At 44.5% G+C, this 14,119-nt stretch overlaps 2 protein-coding genes across 4 annotated transcripts; one reads left to right on the top strand and one right to left on the bottom strand.

Moving 5' to 3' along the window:
• Positions 1 to 635: 635 nt before the first annotated feature.
• LOC147620620 (uncharacterized) lies at positions 636 to 3,062 on the top strand. The gene is made up of 2 exons (XM_086824869.1): positions 636 to 2,416; positions 2,551 to 3,062. Exon 1 carries the CDS (start codon positions 717 to 719, stop codon positions 1,965 to 1,967), a length of 1,251 nt encoding a protein of 416 aa, XP_086680995.1. The 5' UTR covers positions 636 to 716; the 3' UTR covers positions 1,968 to 2,416; positions 2,551 to 3,062.
• Positions 3,063 to 4,401: 1,339 nt separating this feature from the next.
• LOC147620621 (zinc transporter) lies at positions 4,402 to 11,442 on the bottom strand. Of its 3 annotated transcripts, none has more exons than XM_086824867.1 (5): positions 11,193 to 11,442; positions 10,905 to 10,996; positions 5,527 to 6,233; positions 5,309 to 5,458; positions 4,402 to 5,199 (listed from the first exon to the last, which is right to left on the bottom strand). In XM_086824867.1, exons 2-5 carry the CDS (start codon positions 10,978 to 10,980, stop codon positions 4,894 to 4,896), a joined length of 1,239 nt encoding a protein of 412 aa, XP_086680993.1. In that variant the 5' UTR covers positions 10,981 to 10,996; positions 11,193 to 11,442; the 3' UTR covers positions 4,402 to 4,893. The 3 variants fall into 3 exon arrangements, with proteins under 3 accessions (XP_086680993.1, XP_086680992.1, XP_086680994.1); XM_086824866.1 differs by having other exon boundaries at positions 10,905 to 11,001; positions 11,193 to 11,335; XM_086824868.1 differs by lacking the exons at positions 10,905 to 10,996; positions 11,193 to 11,442 and adding an exon at positions 6,367 to 6,478.
• Between the last annotated feature and the right edge of the window lie 2,677 nt (positions 11,443 to 14,119).

Here is a 14,119-nt window from a genome sequence, read left to right on the forward strand (position 1 = left end):
TTGCAAAGTTGCAAACTTGCATGCAAGCGGCAAGCCGCAACAGCACTGAGCAGACTCCACACGAACCGGAGTCCAGACTCCAGACTCGCCGGCCCAGCATGCTCGTAATAATCCGCCGGGCAGCCCGCCGCCCGCCGCCCAGTGCCCACATTTAAATTTTAACATTATATATATTTGTATTATTTATATATAGTAAAAATTAAAATCCTTCTCCTTTTAAAATGAATCGGCCATATTCCTTCTCAAAAAAAACGAGAAGGAAGCTTTTTCCTTCTCAAATTTTTTTGAGCCGACTCGTATTCAATTTGAGCCGGCTTTGTCAAACACGATGTGCCATGGATCCTTCGGTCATTCATGTGCAAAGCCGATCTTCTTGAACCTTCCTAGTAAATTTATTTCATGGTGTCAGAAGGTACCATCACCTCAAGCAAGCTACAATCAAGCTTGATTAGGATGGTGCTGAGGTAGGGTCTTCTTGGGGTTGGGTGAATTGAGCTACTTGCCTACTAGAGCTCCCTATTCATATGCTGTTGGCACGCCAAATATCTCAATCCAATCACTGGTGCCTAGACATCCTTGGGAGTGCATTTGACAAGGGCCAAAGTGTAGGGAAATAAAATAGAGTATGGTAACAATGTTGACAAAAGACAGCGAGAGAGCCACAGTGCTTCTAAGGCCGACCTTATCGTGCTTGCGCCAAGTAAATGTAGCTCACGATGATGCTTCTTCCTGCCTTCGTGGGCTCGTCTCCGGTGCCTGCCTCATCCTCCTCCTCACACCGTAAAGTGCTGGTTGCCCTGGTTGTTGGCGCATCATCAGCACCATCATCATTCTCAAACAGCAAGACCCTCCGGCGCATTCGTGACGACGCCCTTCTCCGCAAGCTGAGGAAGCGAGCTGCCGCAAAGCAGGCAACAGCCGTGAAGACGTCTCTGGAGCTGGAGACCATCTCCACCGCGCTGCGAACGGTGGGCCTCGTGGAGCACACCAAGGAGCTGGCCGGGAACCGGGCCCTGCTGCCCTTCGCCCAGAACGTCGAGCTCCTCCTCAAAGAACGCGTGCCCCCCTCCGACATGGAGGCCCTCCTCACCAAACGAGCCTTCTTCTCCGCCTCCCCCTACGCCCTTGCGGCCGCCTTCCACCTACTCAAAGCAGCCCTTTCCTCCCGCGTCAACATCGGCACCGTCCTGGCCCGCAACTCCGGGGTTCTATCGCAGCCCATCTTACACCTGCAGATCAAGCTCGATATCCTGTGTCGTTTCCAAGTAGGAGAAGAGGCCAGGGTGAGGATCTGCACCGACAGCCATGGCATCCTCGTCATGAAAGAGGAGAGCCTTGAAAGGAAACTAGCTTTCTTCCAAGACCTGGAGCTCAACATTGAAACCCGGGACAAGCTTCTCTGCAGGTTCCCTCAAATCCTGCGGCTCTCCGTGGATAGGTCCTTTCAGCCCACATTGGATTTCTTGGAGAGCAGAGGAGTGGATAGAGCTACAATGCTGAAGCTGCTGTGCACACGCCCTCAAGCCTTCGCCTTGTCCATCCCTGAGAATCTCTCCAAGAAGTTTGACATGTTGACACAGCTAGGGTTAGACCCTCAGGAGTCTTGCAGAGCCATGAGCTACCTGTGCCAGACCTCAGTCCAGCGGATACTCGTCCTACAAGATGCCCTACGAGCCCAAGGGTTTTCTGATGATGACATTGCCAAGATCATCGGGAAGCACCCTGAGGTCTTTGGCATGTCAGAGGACTCTCTGAATAAGAAACTAGCATTTCTGGTCAAGGTTGAGAACCGCACCTTGGATGAAATTGTGAAGTTTCCTGCATGCCTATCCTACAGCTTAGAGCAACGTATCATTCCAAGATTCAACATTCTGAGAGAGAGGGATTTACTAAGCAAGTACAGTTTGTCGTGCATATTGACACTCGGCAGTGAGCAGTTTAGGAAGCAGTTTATGATAACCACGTGAGTGGCAATGCCCACACTGACATGCGCTTGTGAGCAGTTTTAAGGATCTCCATGAGTAATAAAGGCTCACGTGATATGCGCTTATGTCTTTTCATGGTGCTTGCAGCCTGTGCAGCACCATTGCTGAAAGTGTTTACTTGATATGCTGATAGCAGTGCATACCCATGTACTGATCAACCATCACTGGACATGTTCAAACTCGGGTTTCCATTAGGATGTGACTTTTGTGTGCTTTCCTGCTAACTACTACCTTCTGTAGAAGAGCCCATGCTCAGTGTGAACATTTAATTGGGATTTCTTTGCCTGTCATCCAATTCATTGCAAATTCAGCCTCTATTTACTTTTAATGTTATCATCATATGTATATGTCATGTGCACAGCCTTACATTACAGAGTGGCTCAATGATATGGAATATTGATAAACTGCTGCGACTATATGTTGTGTTTATGGTACGCAGATGCAAGTGTTCGCACACTGATTTATAAATTGAGACAAGCTGCTGTCGAGCTCCTGAAGCTGGAGTTGTTCTAGCAGGGCTTCTGAGTTGTTTGTGCTTTGATTATTGCCTTTTTATGCTGTGCAGGTACACAGCAATACTTTGATTCTTTAATGATTCGGCTTGGGAATCTAGCTGAGCTGAAGGATTCTGAGGAAATGCATACATGGTCAGCAAGATGGCTGGGTGGTATGCTTCTACATTTGTAACATTTTCCAGCAGCAATGGACATGCAGTGGAAGATACTGCTTGTTTCTTATGTAGCAGTGCATACCCTTGCATTATTCTCTCATGACTAGGTGTCGAAGAAAACACCTTTCTATACCAGGATAGTGCTGCTCTACCCCATTCTTAAGTAGAGGATTCTGTGCATACTCGATGCAAATGTTTTTTTATTTCCTTAAGTTACCCTCTCTATTCATTGTCCACTCAAAGATTGCAACAGAATGGGGCTATACTTCAAGAAGAGGGCATTTTGAATTCAGTCTCTACATTGTTTGAGAATGAAATCATGCAGACCTAAAGAACTGAACAAAGCTTCTCTTGGATATGCCCCTGTTCATAAATCTGTACCTTTTTATGCAGCTGCTCTTATCCAAAGCATGTATATCTAAATGGGAGCCCAACACTGCCATGTAAAACCCCCCCACCCCCACCCCCCCCGCCCCCCGTGAGTAGATCCTTTTGTGGTCGCAAGGTTTGGTACCTGCCCAGAGGCGGCTTGGTCTTCCCGTCCGAAAGCACTACAACTTGTGGTCCACAAAGCGGCCACCATACAACTTGGGCTTTCAGGTTTTTGGATTCAGCACCTCTCCTCTCCAAGTCACAAGGCCGCACTAGGCTATGCGCCCGTTGGCAGCTACCATGTAACTGCTGCAACTTTATCTTGAATTTATGCACATACATGCAGGTCTGCACAGTTACATCAACATGATAAGTCAAAAGGCAGTATATACATTTGCAAGAGGTCGATAGTGATGTATGTGCTCTAACAGGTATTCATCTTTACGACACTACCATGCTCTAGTCTAATTGACTGTATGATTTGATGGCATTTTGTTGTATTCATCTTTACATCACTAGTTTGCTCTAGTCTAATTTGACTGTGCCATTGTGACATGGCGTTGTGATCTGTTGTCATCTTTCCTACTTTGTGTTACCATTCTTTTGCAATGACCTTATATGCTTTGCCGAGTCCACATTAGTGAGGTATTGTCGTTTTAATCAGTCCATAACAAGATAGCATACCTTGTGTGGGGATGATTGGTATGGCTTACCACAAAACGTTTTACTCAGGCCCAGCATTGGGACCCTACATTGTGAGGTAAAAGTGGCAGCTTGAAGAAAAGGTGTTCTTAAAATAAGAAGTTTACACTATTTTATGGCCTAAGAAGGGTTCTTGATCCCTAGAGAGTTAAAGATCGACTAGATATTACAAGCAGCCTCTCAAAACTTATGGGGTCACTTTTCATCGGCCTGGGATCATTATTTCTTGATCATTTTGTTGAGCACCTTCAGCCCTTTGCGAGTCAAATGCTGTTACGCTGTTGTGCCTTTTTTTTTCTTTTTTCTTTTTTGGGGGGGAGGGGGGGGATTATATTAAAAATGCGTGCAAAGAGCACATTTGCTGTTCCTGCGTACATTGTGCCTTCAATTTTTACTCATCTTCTTGAAATCCCATGGAGGTGAAAAAATTTCATCATGGCAAAGAACCAATGACTAAGCTATTGCATTGCTGTCGCAAATGGTCTTAGTGTCTTCACCAACCTTGTCTGCAAACACATTTTAACATCTTGAATGCTCGACTAAAAGAAGTAGCTCATCCACAAAGGAGAGGTTGCAATTGCAGTCCTGATTTACTTAGAGAATGCACAATAAACAAAAAAAGGTGCTTTGAAGAATTAAGAATTTGAATCACTACTAGAAAAATTCAACAAATGCAGTATTTAAAAACATTAGCTTGAGAAAGCTTCACTCCAACCTTCTTTATTCACAGTTCATAATGTATACAACTATCCCAAAGTGGGGCCACAGTTGAAGGCATTATGTGATGTATTTTTATGTTCTCAAGCGACATCACCAAGAGAGCTACTATAGATCCAACTTTCTACCTGGAAGCTGAACAAGGTCAGAGCACATTTGGTGGCTGTATTGGCTTCTGCCAAAGCTTTTTTCAATATTGTGTGAGGCTACACATTCCAGCAAACACTAGGGAGTGGGGATGCAGACCTCTGAATACACACAAACAAAACCTGGCCAGGGAAAAAGAAAAAAAACTCATGACATATAGATCCTGACATGGATGCTGCTCAATGAAAAAGTGATGGCATAGAGCAGCACTTCCAACACATAATCCGGCTTATGTTCCAAAAGGTGGTTTTTAACAAAACACTTGTGGTGGAGGCACTTCCGCTGTTGCCTGTCCAAAGGTCAAGCCCATACAGCAAGTGCTGACATTGTTGCTGCTCCAAGGAAAAGGGATGTATAAGATAGCGCTTGCAACAGCCGATTGCAGCACATGCGCTTACTTAAAAAGTCAGCTGCTATCAAATCTACCAAAGCCATGTATATAAGAATTCCTGCAGACACAGAGTCAAATATTCCTTCCACAATGAGGGCTCCTGGACTGTTGGAGTTATAGCCTGAGGAGATTCCAGTCCCCACAGCAATGCCCAAGGGTGTTGTCATTGTAAAGCACACAGTCATTACCACCGTGGAAAACGATTTGAATCCTGCCTACAGGATTCAATACCAGTATGTATAATCAGAAAACTATGAAAAGAAAAATCAAACAGTATACAAATCAGTTCATTGCAAAGGGAAGATGAAAAAAAGTTGCAAATACCTGAGAGATACAGCCACCAAGTGCAAAGCCCTCGAAGAACTGGTGAAATGAGAGAGCTGCAAAAAGAGGTCTGATCGTACACGGACTTTGTGAAACTCCCAATGATATGCCAATGATTATGGAATGAGTCACAATTCCAAGCTCTAGCACCTGCAGTGTCAATGGTCAATCCAAGAACAAGAGGCTGGAGAACTTGCAGCAGATGCAGAGATATTCACCTGAGAAACCACAACATGTCTAACATGTGTTGATATGTCTTCAGTAGTTGATGTTGTTGTCTGAGAATTCTCAAAGTTCTTATGCAAATGCTCGTGATTACTGATGTCAGTACAAGAATGGTGACCATGAGGATGGCTATGAGTATGAGAAGCTGCATGTGCACGTATGCCTACAATGTGCATGTGGTCAGCATCCAAGTGTCCAGAAGAATGAATGTCCTTTTCAGCTCCAGCCTCACTGAATGAAGAGGGCATTTCAGTCCGCTCCATAGGTGGAGCTACGTCCTCTGCTTGTTCTTCTTGTGCATGTTTCCTTTCATAGTACTCTGTGCCTATTACATCAACCATAAGAGTGCCAAGTGCCGCTAACATAGCAATGCATCCAGAAAATGGAAACTGTCTCCATGGAAATTCTGGTAAGCAACTGTCTGTAAGTGCCTCCATTCCATCTGGGAGCATGTGTACAAAACCTGTTGCTAATATAACCCCTGCTGCAAAGGCCTTGGCGACCACAAAGTAAGGGCCATCAGTTTTGAACGCTGTTAGTTTCCTCCCCAAAAGTGGCAAAGCTACTCCGAAGGCACCAGCGCAAAGAACGGTAACGATGGCAGCCAATTTTAAATGAAACGCCAACCCAACATTTCTGCATGCCAAGTCAATTTCATCACTGCAACTTACTTGATTGGCCATAACCTTGGAGGTCCAAGCTGCAGAAGATGCACACTTTAATCTCTCTCTCTCTCTCTCTCTCTCTCTCTCTACGAAGGAAGATGAACTAGAGCTGATGGGAATGGTGGGAAGCTTCAAGAGCAGTGTGTTTCAAAGTTGTTTAGGGCTCACCTCGATTCCCCTTTCTCAGACATGGAACTAGCTGAGGCGCTTCAGGCCCTCTCCCACCAGAAATGCCTTGGAGAGGATGGCCTACTGGTATCCTTATTCCTTTGCTTTTGGGATCTCATGGGGTTTCGGGCTGCTTTCAATGAGCTCATGCAGATAGGCTCGCTTCCTGAGGGTCTGATATACCTCATCCCGAAAGAGGGTGCTGACCACCTTGAGATCCACCAGTGGAGACCGATCACTCTCTTAGGGACACCGTACAACTTCCTTGCCAAGGCGATCAGCTTACCCCTTCAGCCAGCACCCCCAGACTTGATCCATGCTACACAGATGAGCTTTATTTGGGATCACAGCATCCTGGGTAACATTTTTACTTTTTTGGGAGGCGACTGCCACAGCTACATTCAAGGGGGAGGATCTTGCAGTTTTTCTTCTAGAATTTGAAAAGGCCTATGACTGAGTGGGTTGGACCTTCTTGGAGGGGACTATGCTGAGATATGGACTCTTGCCTTATTGGATTCGGGGAGAAGCCTCACTCTACTCAGGCGCTCACAGCCAGGTTCTTATCCAGGGCAGTCGAGGAGAGCGTTTTGCCATCTCTCACTCGGTGAGACAGAGTTGCCTGCTTGCCCACTTCCTTTTCCTGTTCATGGCCGAGGCTATGAACTCAATGCAGGTCTCCAGGGGTTGTGGCTGCCCATTTGCACTTTGGAGGAGCTTCTGGATGCAGAGTTTGCAGATGATATTGTTGCCTATCTTATGGGATCGGAGGGAACCCTCCAATGCTTTGCAGCAGCAATTAAGGAGTTTTGCCTGGCTTCAGGTGACAGGATCAACACAATGCTAACCCCCAGCCCGACTTCGTGGCCAGTGGACGAGTTTTGGTGGATTCCCCAGGGCACCCCCGTGCACTACCTTGGATGCCAAGTTAGGATTGACAGCTCAGCTGCGCAGATTGCCCCACTCCTCCTGTGCATCCGGAGGAAGCTTATGTAATGGAGCACAACTCGGCTATCATTCGTGGGCCGCGCGGTGGTGGCTAACCAGGTTCTTTTGGCCACCATGTGGTACATTACATCATGCTTGCCTTTCAATTGCTCGTGCATTGGGCAGGTGCGGTGGCTAATATGGAACTTTTGGTGGTCAAGAGGAGACTGTCACCCGGCTAGGGCAAAGGTGACCTGAAGACTGCTTATCAAGCCCCGGGCACAAGGCCCCTGGACTTGATTGATCCCATTACGCATACCAAAGCTCTGTTGGGTAAGTTGATTGTGCGAGGACTTCACCCAGGGGATGAGGCCTGGAAGGATTTTTTGAACAACCGCATCTCCTCTCGCCTTCCCACCCAAGGAGGCCCTTGGACACGGGGGTTAGATGGATCTTCTCATAGGCTCCCCTCCGAGATCACAGCATGAGTTTACAAGGATCACTTTGCTGAAAACCTCTTCCACACTTGGCAGCTTCTCCACCCCGCTCTTATCCAGCTGCCGCCCCTAAAACGGACCCACCCAGACATTTGGCACTTGGCAGAGCTTCGGGCACCTCCCAGCTTACTTGAGGGGGGCCTCAACTATGATACGCGACATTGACATGGCCATTCCACCAGACTGGCTCCTTCCCTCAGAGGACACCCCCAATGCCCCATTGATGGCATCCTTTACCCATACAGGAGTTCCCCCGGTGGTTTTTGGCTTCTCGCAAGACCATCTCATTAGAATCTACGAGGTGGGCCCCTTGTCAGCATCATTGTGGCGGATAGGCAATGACCTCCTCCCCCCCGTCCCAACAATGTCCATGTGGTGGGCTGCCAGGGAAGGAAGTGGACTATCCTGCCTATTCACCTCCAAGCCGAGCACTGCTCACACAGTCATATGGGGGCGGTCACCTGGGTTGTAGAGGCGGGGAAGTGAGGATGATGGGAGCGGCCTAGCACTGTGCCTATCCCACTTGCAAATCTCGGTGACTATTGTCCTTCAGAGGCCGCTACGAGCGTCTGGTTGCTGATTTGGATTGCATGTGGCAGCAGCCATTTCTCCATGCCTGGACCACTGGCCCCTTTCTTTCAAAGAAAGAGAACAGCAGAGTTGCATGGCACTACAATGGCTTTCACCCCCCCCCCCCCCCCCAAAAGTGTCCCCTCCTCTCCGCCCCCAAAAGTGTTGCCTCCTCCTTCCGATAGAGTGGCCACCCATGGAGGGTGCTCTCCACCATTCATTTTGTACTTTTGACTGCTTTTCAGCAGGGTTGTATGCAGCATCTCAGCTGGTTTTTTCATTTAACTAATAGAAGGATCTTCTTCTTGCCCCGGGGGGGGCGCGGGGGGGGGGGGGGTGGGGAAAGGAACTTCAAGAGTTGCTGATATCAGAACATGAGGTTCATATCAGTACAAAGGAGGCTCTTGTCGCGAAAGAAACTCTAGGATCTCCTCAATTTCAAAGCTTATGGGATTCAGAAGGTGGTCTAGTTTGATGACAGCCAGTCACCAGTACACGGACAGAGTCTCACCCAATGTTGAGGGCTCATCAGAAGGCTTGCCATGCAGCTGAGGATAGTTGCAATTTTAGTGGGGGAGAAAGCCACCCACCTGTACCGTGTGGACAGGTTGGGCAGGCTGAATTGGGTGGCCAGTCTAGGGGCACTAGGTGAAAAACCACAATGTTAAGGTTTAATTAATTGTGTTTCAGCTAATTGACCAGCCCACAACTGTGCATGAGCAGTCCAACAGCCCATGCCAGCAACACAACAGCCTCAAATTGAAGGTCAGGGAAGTCGGCCTATAAATAGAGCCTCAGCCCCTTATTTAACAATCAGCAGGCTTCTATTTTAGCAATCGAGCAACCAAGTTCTCACTTGTGTGTGTTGGAAGTTAGAGCCAGACTAGTGATTTCCATCAAAAGGTCAGGGAAGCCAGCCTATAAATAGAGCCTCAGCCCCTCATTTAACAATCAGCAGGCTTCTATTTTAGCAATCGAGCAACCAAGTTCTCACTTGTGCGTGTTGGAAGTTAGAGCCAGACTAGTGATTTCCATCAAAATGGCTTCTATCTGGGCATTATCTTTTGTAACTTCCAACCAGCCAATTGTCCGTCTATCTGTTGTACATTTGGGCTTGTTTGATAGTAAATTACTTATGTATGATTGTGCTCCAGTCTTCCACTGTGCCCCTTCTCCGCTAGCACTTTCATAGCACTAGTAGGTCTACACTGACAGTCACCATTGACATCAGAAAAGGTCCTTCTCTCCTTAGTCTCACGTCTCTCACATGCAATGTGGCATTTAAACAGTCATGTGTGAGTAGCTAGTCATCTAAATGTCGCAATGAGGGTGCCCTTAAGTTGTAGTTGTTCTAGCTGTGAATGCACATAAGTTGTTCTAGCTGTGATCTGTTTGAGCTAGATCCTCATCCTCTTCATGTGTATCTATCTCTGTGCTGACCACTTTTCACCTTATGTCATTTTATTGAGGAGCTATAAACCAGGGTTGATGGAAGATGACTTAAAAATTTCATGGGAGGGTGGACCTCCAATGCAGTATCCTCTCTCTCTCTCTCTCTCTCTCCCCCCTCTTTTCTCTCTTTTTCTCTTTTAGAGTAGCAACTCAAACATCTCAATAGAAAGGGGCACAGATCTGTGCTCGATTTCAAGGAGGCCATTCTGACGGTACAGAGCAGCCCTGCCAGACATTATACTGCTCTACAGAACAACGTTCTTTACTCCGAGGCATTTCTGTTGGAATTTTTCGATTCGGCACATGACCGGTCTCCTCTTTGCAGTTCACACTTGGGGGGCCAATTTGAGCATGCTTACACATCTGGAAAGATGATCTCACACAGAGCATTGGATGTGTAAGCTGCTCCTAGCCAACCAATTTTCTCTGGTAATAATGAGGAGGCCCACTGTGTCTGAAGACAATGAATTGGGAGAGCCTGGTCGCTCATATGACTAGGCTGGCATAATCATCATCACCACCACCACCCAACCACTTTGGCCTTTAAACTTGGTTGGGGAGTCCCGGAAGAATTCATTCCAGACATCTTTGAGTGTGATTGTGAGTTACATGCCATAAAGCTCACCTTCCAAAGTAAAGATGAGGAAGGAAGAAGATCGGGAAGGCACTTGCAGCAGCAGGCATGGGCCGACGAATCCGGATTGGTACTACCCCCCGTTTGAAGGAGCCAATCAACGAAAACAGGCATGTTCTTCTTTCTTCGTCTAGCCAAGGCTTAAAGCATGCAGGCTTGCACACTTTGTGACAGCATCATAAATAACTTTCTATCATGTACAATGTCTGCCCTCAACTTCATAGATACACAGCCACAGACCCTTTCCTAGATACTTGATACTCTCACAACTCAACATATGTATTGATTCCCCTTGACATAATTGGCAATTCAATGCGGAAACACAGTGAGGTCTTTGATGAAACATAAACATCGAAGACATGAGATTTCAAACGTAAAGCAAGTTCAAGGTGTACTTAAAAAGGTGAATATGAGAGGCACCCAGCCAAAGTTTTAAGGGTGAAAGTACGGCAAGCAACTACCTGCCAAAGACTGGGCTTCCTCCCTCACATAGAAGGGAAGGCACACTAACAAGCCGGCACCACAGCTCTCCAGCATTCCCTTATCAGGCAACCTGCCCTAGTTGCATTAAAGCGAACACTGCATGTTAGGATTCCCAAATTGAGGGCTACTGCAGATGCAATCAAACGGAATAAACCCCATGGCAATTTCCCAAAAGAAATGAAATTGTGAATGTCAAGAATGATTGAATGTCAATTGGGCAGAATTTAGAAGATCGGTCTTGCATATGAGCAGGAAATAATACATACGAGGGCAGGCAGGCCCCTTCGGCATCTGAGTTCTTCGCGCTCAGCGATATGACGATCAGGCAAAGGGAAGCAACGAGATTGAAATCCTCTAAGACACAAGGCTTAAATAGTAATGGAAAAAAAAAAAGGAGAAATCTGAATGGATTCTGGCTGGCTATGATGTGCTCTCTTTGGGCTATGGCGGGCGAAGAGAGAGAGAGAGAGAGACAGAGACAGAGAAAGAGAAAGAGAGAGAGAGAGAGAGAGATGCCACATCATTTGGCGTACTTACTGGCCGTCCGATCTGAGCCCATCCACGCCGTTCATGCACCTATGAGGACACGATGGCCTCATTAAAGTCCACGGCAACGGGCGCCCGGCACTTGTAGAGCCCCAGATGCGGTTAGGGCCGCACGATTCCATCTCATCCACGGTTCTCGTGCTCTCATGACGGCCGCCCGGGGTCATCACAAAGTGTTGCCTTTCCCGGCTGCCGCAATGTCGACATCTTTTTTTAATTTTAATTTTAGGAGCGCTCTTTCCGTAATTTTATTCCCCGCGACCCTTACTCCGTAATAAGTGTTTTTATTTTCATTTATTGCTCAAGTCCATCATGAGCCCCATTGGTTATCACACAAATTTACACCAAAGGGAATTTTGTACACTTTCCAACAAGCAGAAAATGTCTTTTCCCAAAGTCCTACCTTATACATGCATGCACAACAATATATTATTTTGGACCAATTTGTCCAATTTTTTTTTGGGACCAATTTGTCCAACTTTATGCATCTTGCACGGCAAAGTTTAGGCAAGGATTACCTGATCAATGAAACCTCTCCTTCCTTTGTGTAGGTGGTGGCCTTTGTCTTCTTTGAACAATAAACACTGCACTATGATCATGCTGGGGTTCCACAAATAAGCATAAGGGTGCTCTATCAATGATGAGGTGCACCAGCATCACCCCCATTAGAAAGGGAAGGAAAGGAGTGGTTGTTAGGCTACCTCTTTCAAGGTGGGTGTCATTGCTTCAAGATGAACATGTGGTTGGCAATTAATGCAGATATTCTTAAGAATTAAAGTGCATGCTAAACATGGAAAATTATTGTTTGAAAATAATATTAGTCGTTTAAATGATAACCTTGATTGTGTTCTTCATGGACTCTCAAAGGAAGATGGACATTGAGATGCGCGCGAGCTTAAACTTTTGTATTTCTCAAGAAATTTATAAGTAATTTACTAGGTAAAAGTCTTGACATAAACTTTTGCATTTCACAAGCAAAGACTTGTCTACTATTCATCAGCTAGGTCTTCATAATTTGTAAGCTTTTGCTTTCTGCATCATGACCAATGTAAGCACTGTGATGAAAATATGTATTATAAGAAATTCATATGGTTGAAATTGCACATTTTTCATGAATTGAAATTTGAGAATTGCTTTTAATGACTTGCACATAAGAATTTGAGTGATTACAAGTTTATTACTTTAGTACTTTCTAGTTTGTTTCTAGGTTTATGACTTGATTTCTTATCAAACTATAATTCAATAAACAGAATGCTTTTTTTTCGTGAAGAAACAAATATTAGTGCTAGTAGTAAGGAAGCCATTGTTGTGGCTTTTAGAGAGTTTTTATAATTGGACCATGCTATCAAAGAGTAGATTTTTTATTGGAAAGGCTTGGCATCTAAGTATTTAACCAATTAAGGTATCAAATAAAAATTTTATAAGAAAATATGATTAACTAACAAAAATATTAAGTATCAAATAAGCTTAGAAAACATATTTTTCCATGGTTATCATTTAGGACGGTTAAAAGTATGGTTAAATATTGCGTTTTTGGTTTTGAGCATTTTTTAATGACAAAATGTCTCCTTAAATATATATTTTTACTCTTGTTTACTATGGGATGATTTGTAGGTTTTTGTAGCACGTCGGTGTCTAATAAGAATTTTTGCATCCTTCTTGCTCTAAAGTTAGATACTGTGGCATGCAATTCTTTTTATTATTAAGTGTAATTTGAGAGATTATTTACTTGTACACACTTATGTCCTTTGAGTGGTGAAGTTGATATACAATTATTGGAGAGATTGATAGTTATAACTTTTGAATGGCCTAATAAAAATCACCATATAGAGGTTAGAATTTATTGATGCCTAATAAAGGCTTTAGGCAATCTTGTCAAGATTGTGCTTGTACAAGCATCTAGACTATTAGAGACAAAGCTTGAGTATTGCTAACTTTGAAGACTATGTGCTATTTTTTTAAAGCTAATGTTCTAGGCTTATAATAGTGTCAAGATTTTTATGAACACAAAAATTAAAACAAACCATAGACTGGAATAAATTAAAATCATAACCTTACATTAACAAAATAAAATAAACAAGAGAGCTTGAAAATAGAAAAGAGATCACCATCAACACAAGATTAGATTGAAACTTCCCTAGATGAGTGTGGTCTGTTGTACCATTCATCCATATTTATATGTATTAATGCTTTCTTTTCAAAAAAGATAAATCTAAAAACAAAGCACAAGTGCTTTTTGAGTTTTTGAGCGTAAAAGCTCTTACAAAAATATAGCATGCTATAAATATAAAGTCTTGGGCTTGCCAAAAGTATAAAATACTAGTTGGTATGTACAAAAGTTTAAGGCCTTGTCTTACAAAAATATTAATGCCAAAATATGAAACCATAATAGGTATTCACATGTTTACCAAAATATCTCATTGTGGTTTAACAAATGTTCTACACGTGATTAACAAATAATACACCACTCAATCCATCCCTTATATTTAAAATAATATAAGTCAGTGCACACAGCTGATTAAACATGTTAATCCTTACTATGTCATACTAGTGCATACACAGTTGATTAAACACATTAATCCTAGAAAATGATAATCCAATATAAAATATCCCCAAAATATCTTTGATAAAATAATGGGCATCTCCA

Source organism: Cibotium barometz, chromosome 31 (genome assembly GCF_041138505.1).
Source record: "Cibotium barometz isolate CiBa-2024 chromosome 31, ASM4113850v1, whole genome shotgun sequence".
NCBI lineage: Eukaryota > Viridiplantae > Streptophyta > Polypodiopsida > Cyatheales > Cibotiaceae > Cibotium > Cibotium barometz.

Excerpts from the sequence above, each read along its gene's own strand:
- LOC147620620 (XM_086824869.1), top strand. The coding sequence starts at position 717 with ATGATGCTTCTTCCTGCCTTCGTGGGCTCGTCTCCGGTGCCTGCCTCA.
- LOC147620621 (XM_086824867.1), bottom strand. The coding sequence starts at position 10,980 with ATGCTGGAGAGCTGTGGTGCCGGCTTGTTAGTGTGCCTTCCCTTCTAT. Across the intron at positions 6,234-10,904 it reads GGAAGCCCAGTCTTTGGCAG|CTTGGACCTCCAAGGTTATG; the intron begins GTAGTTGCTTGC and ends CATCTTCTGCAG. Across the intron at positions 5,200-5,308 it reads TTGGTGGCTGTATCTCTCAG|GCAGGATTCAAATCGTTTTC; the intron begins GTATTTGCAACT and ends TGAATCCTGTAG.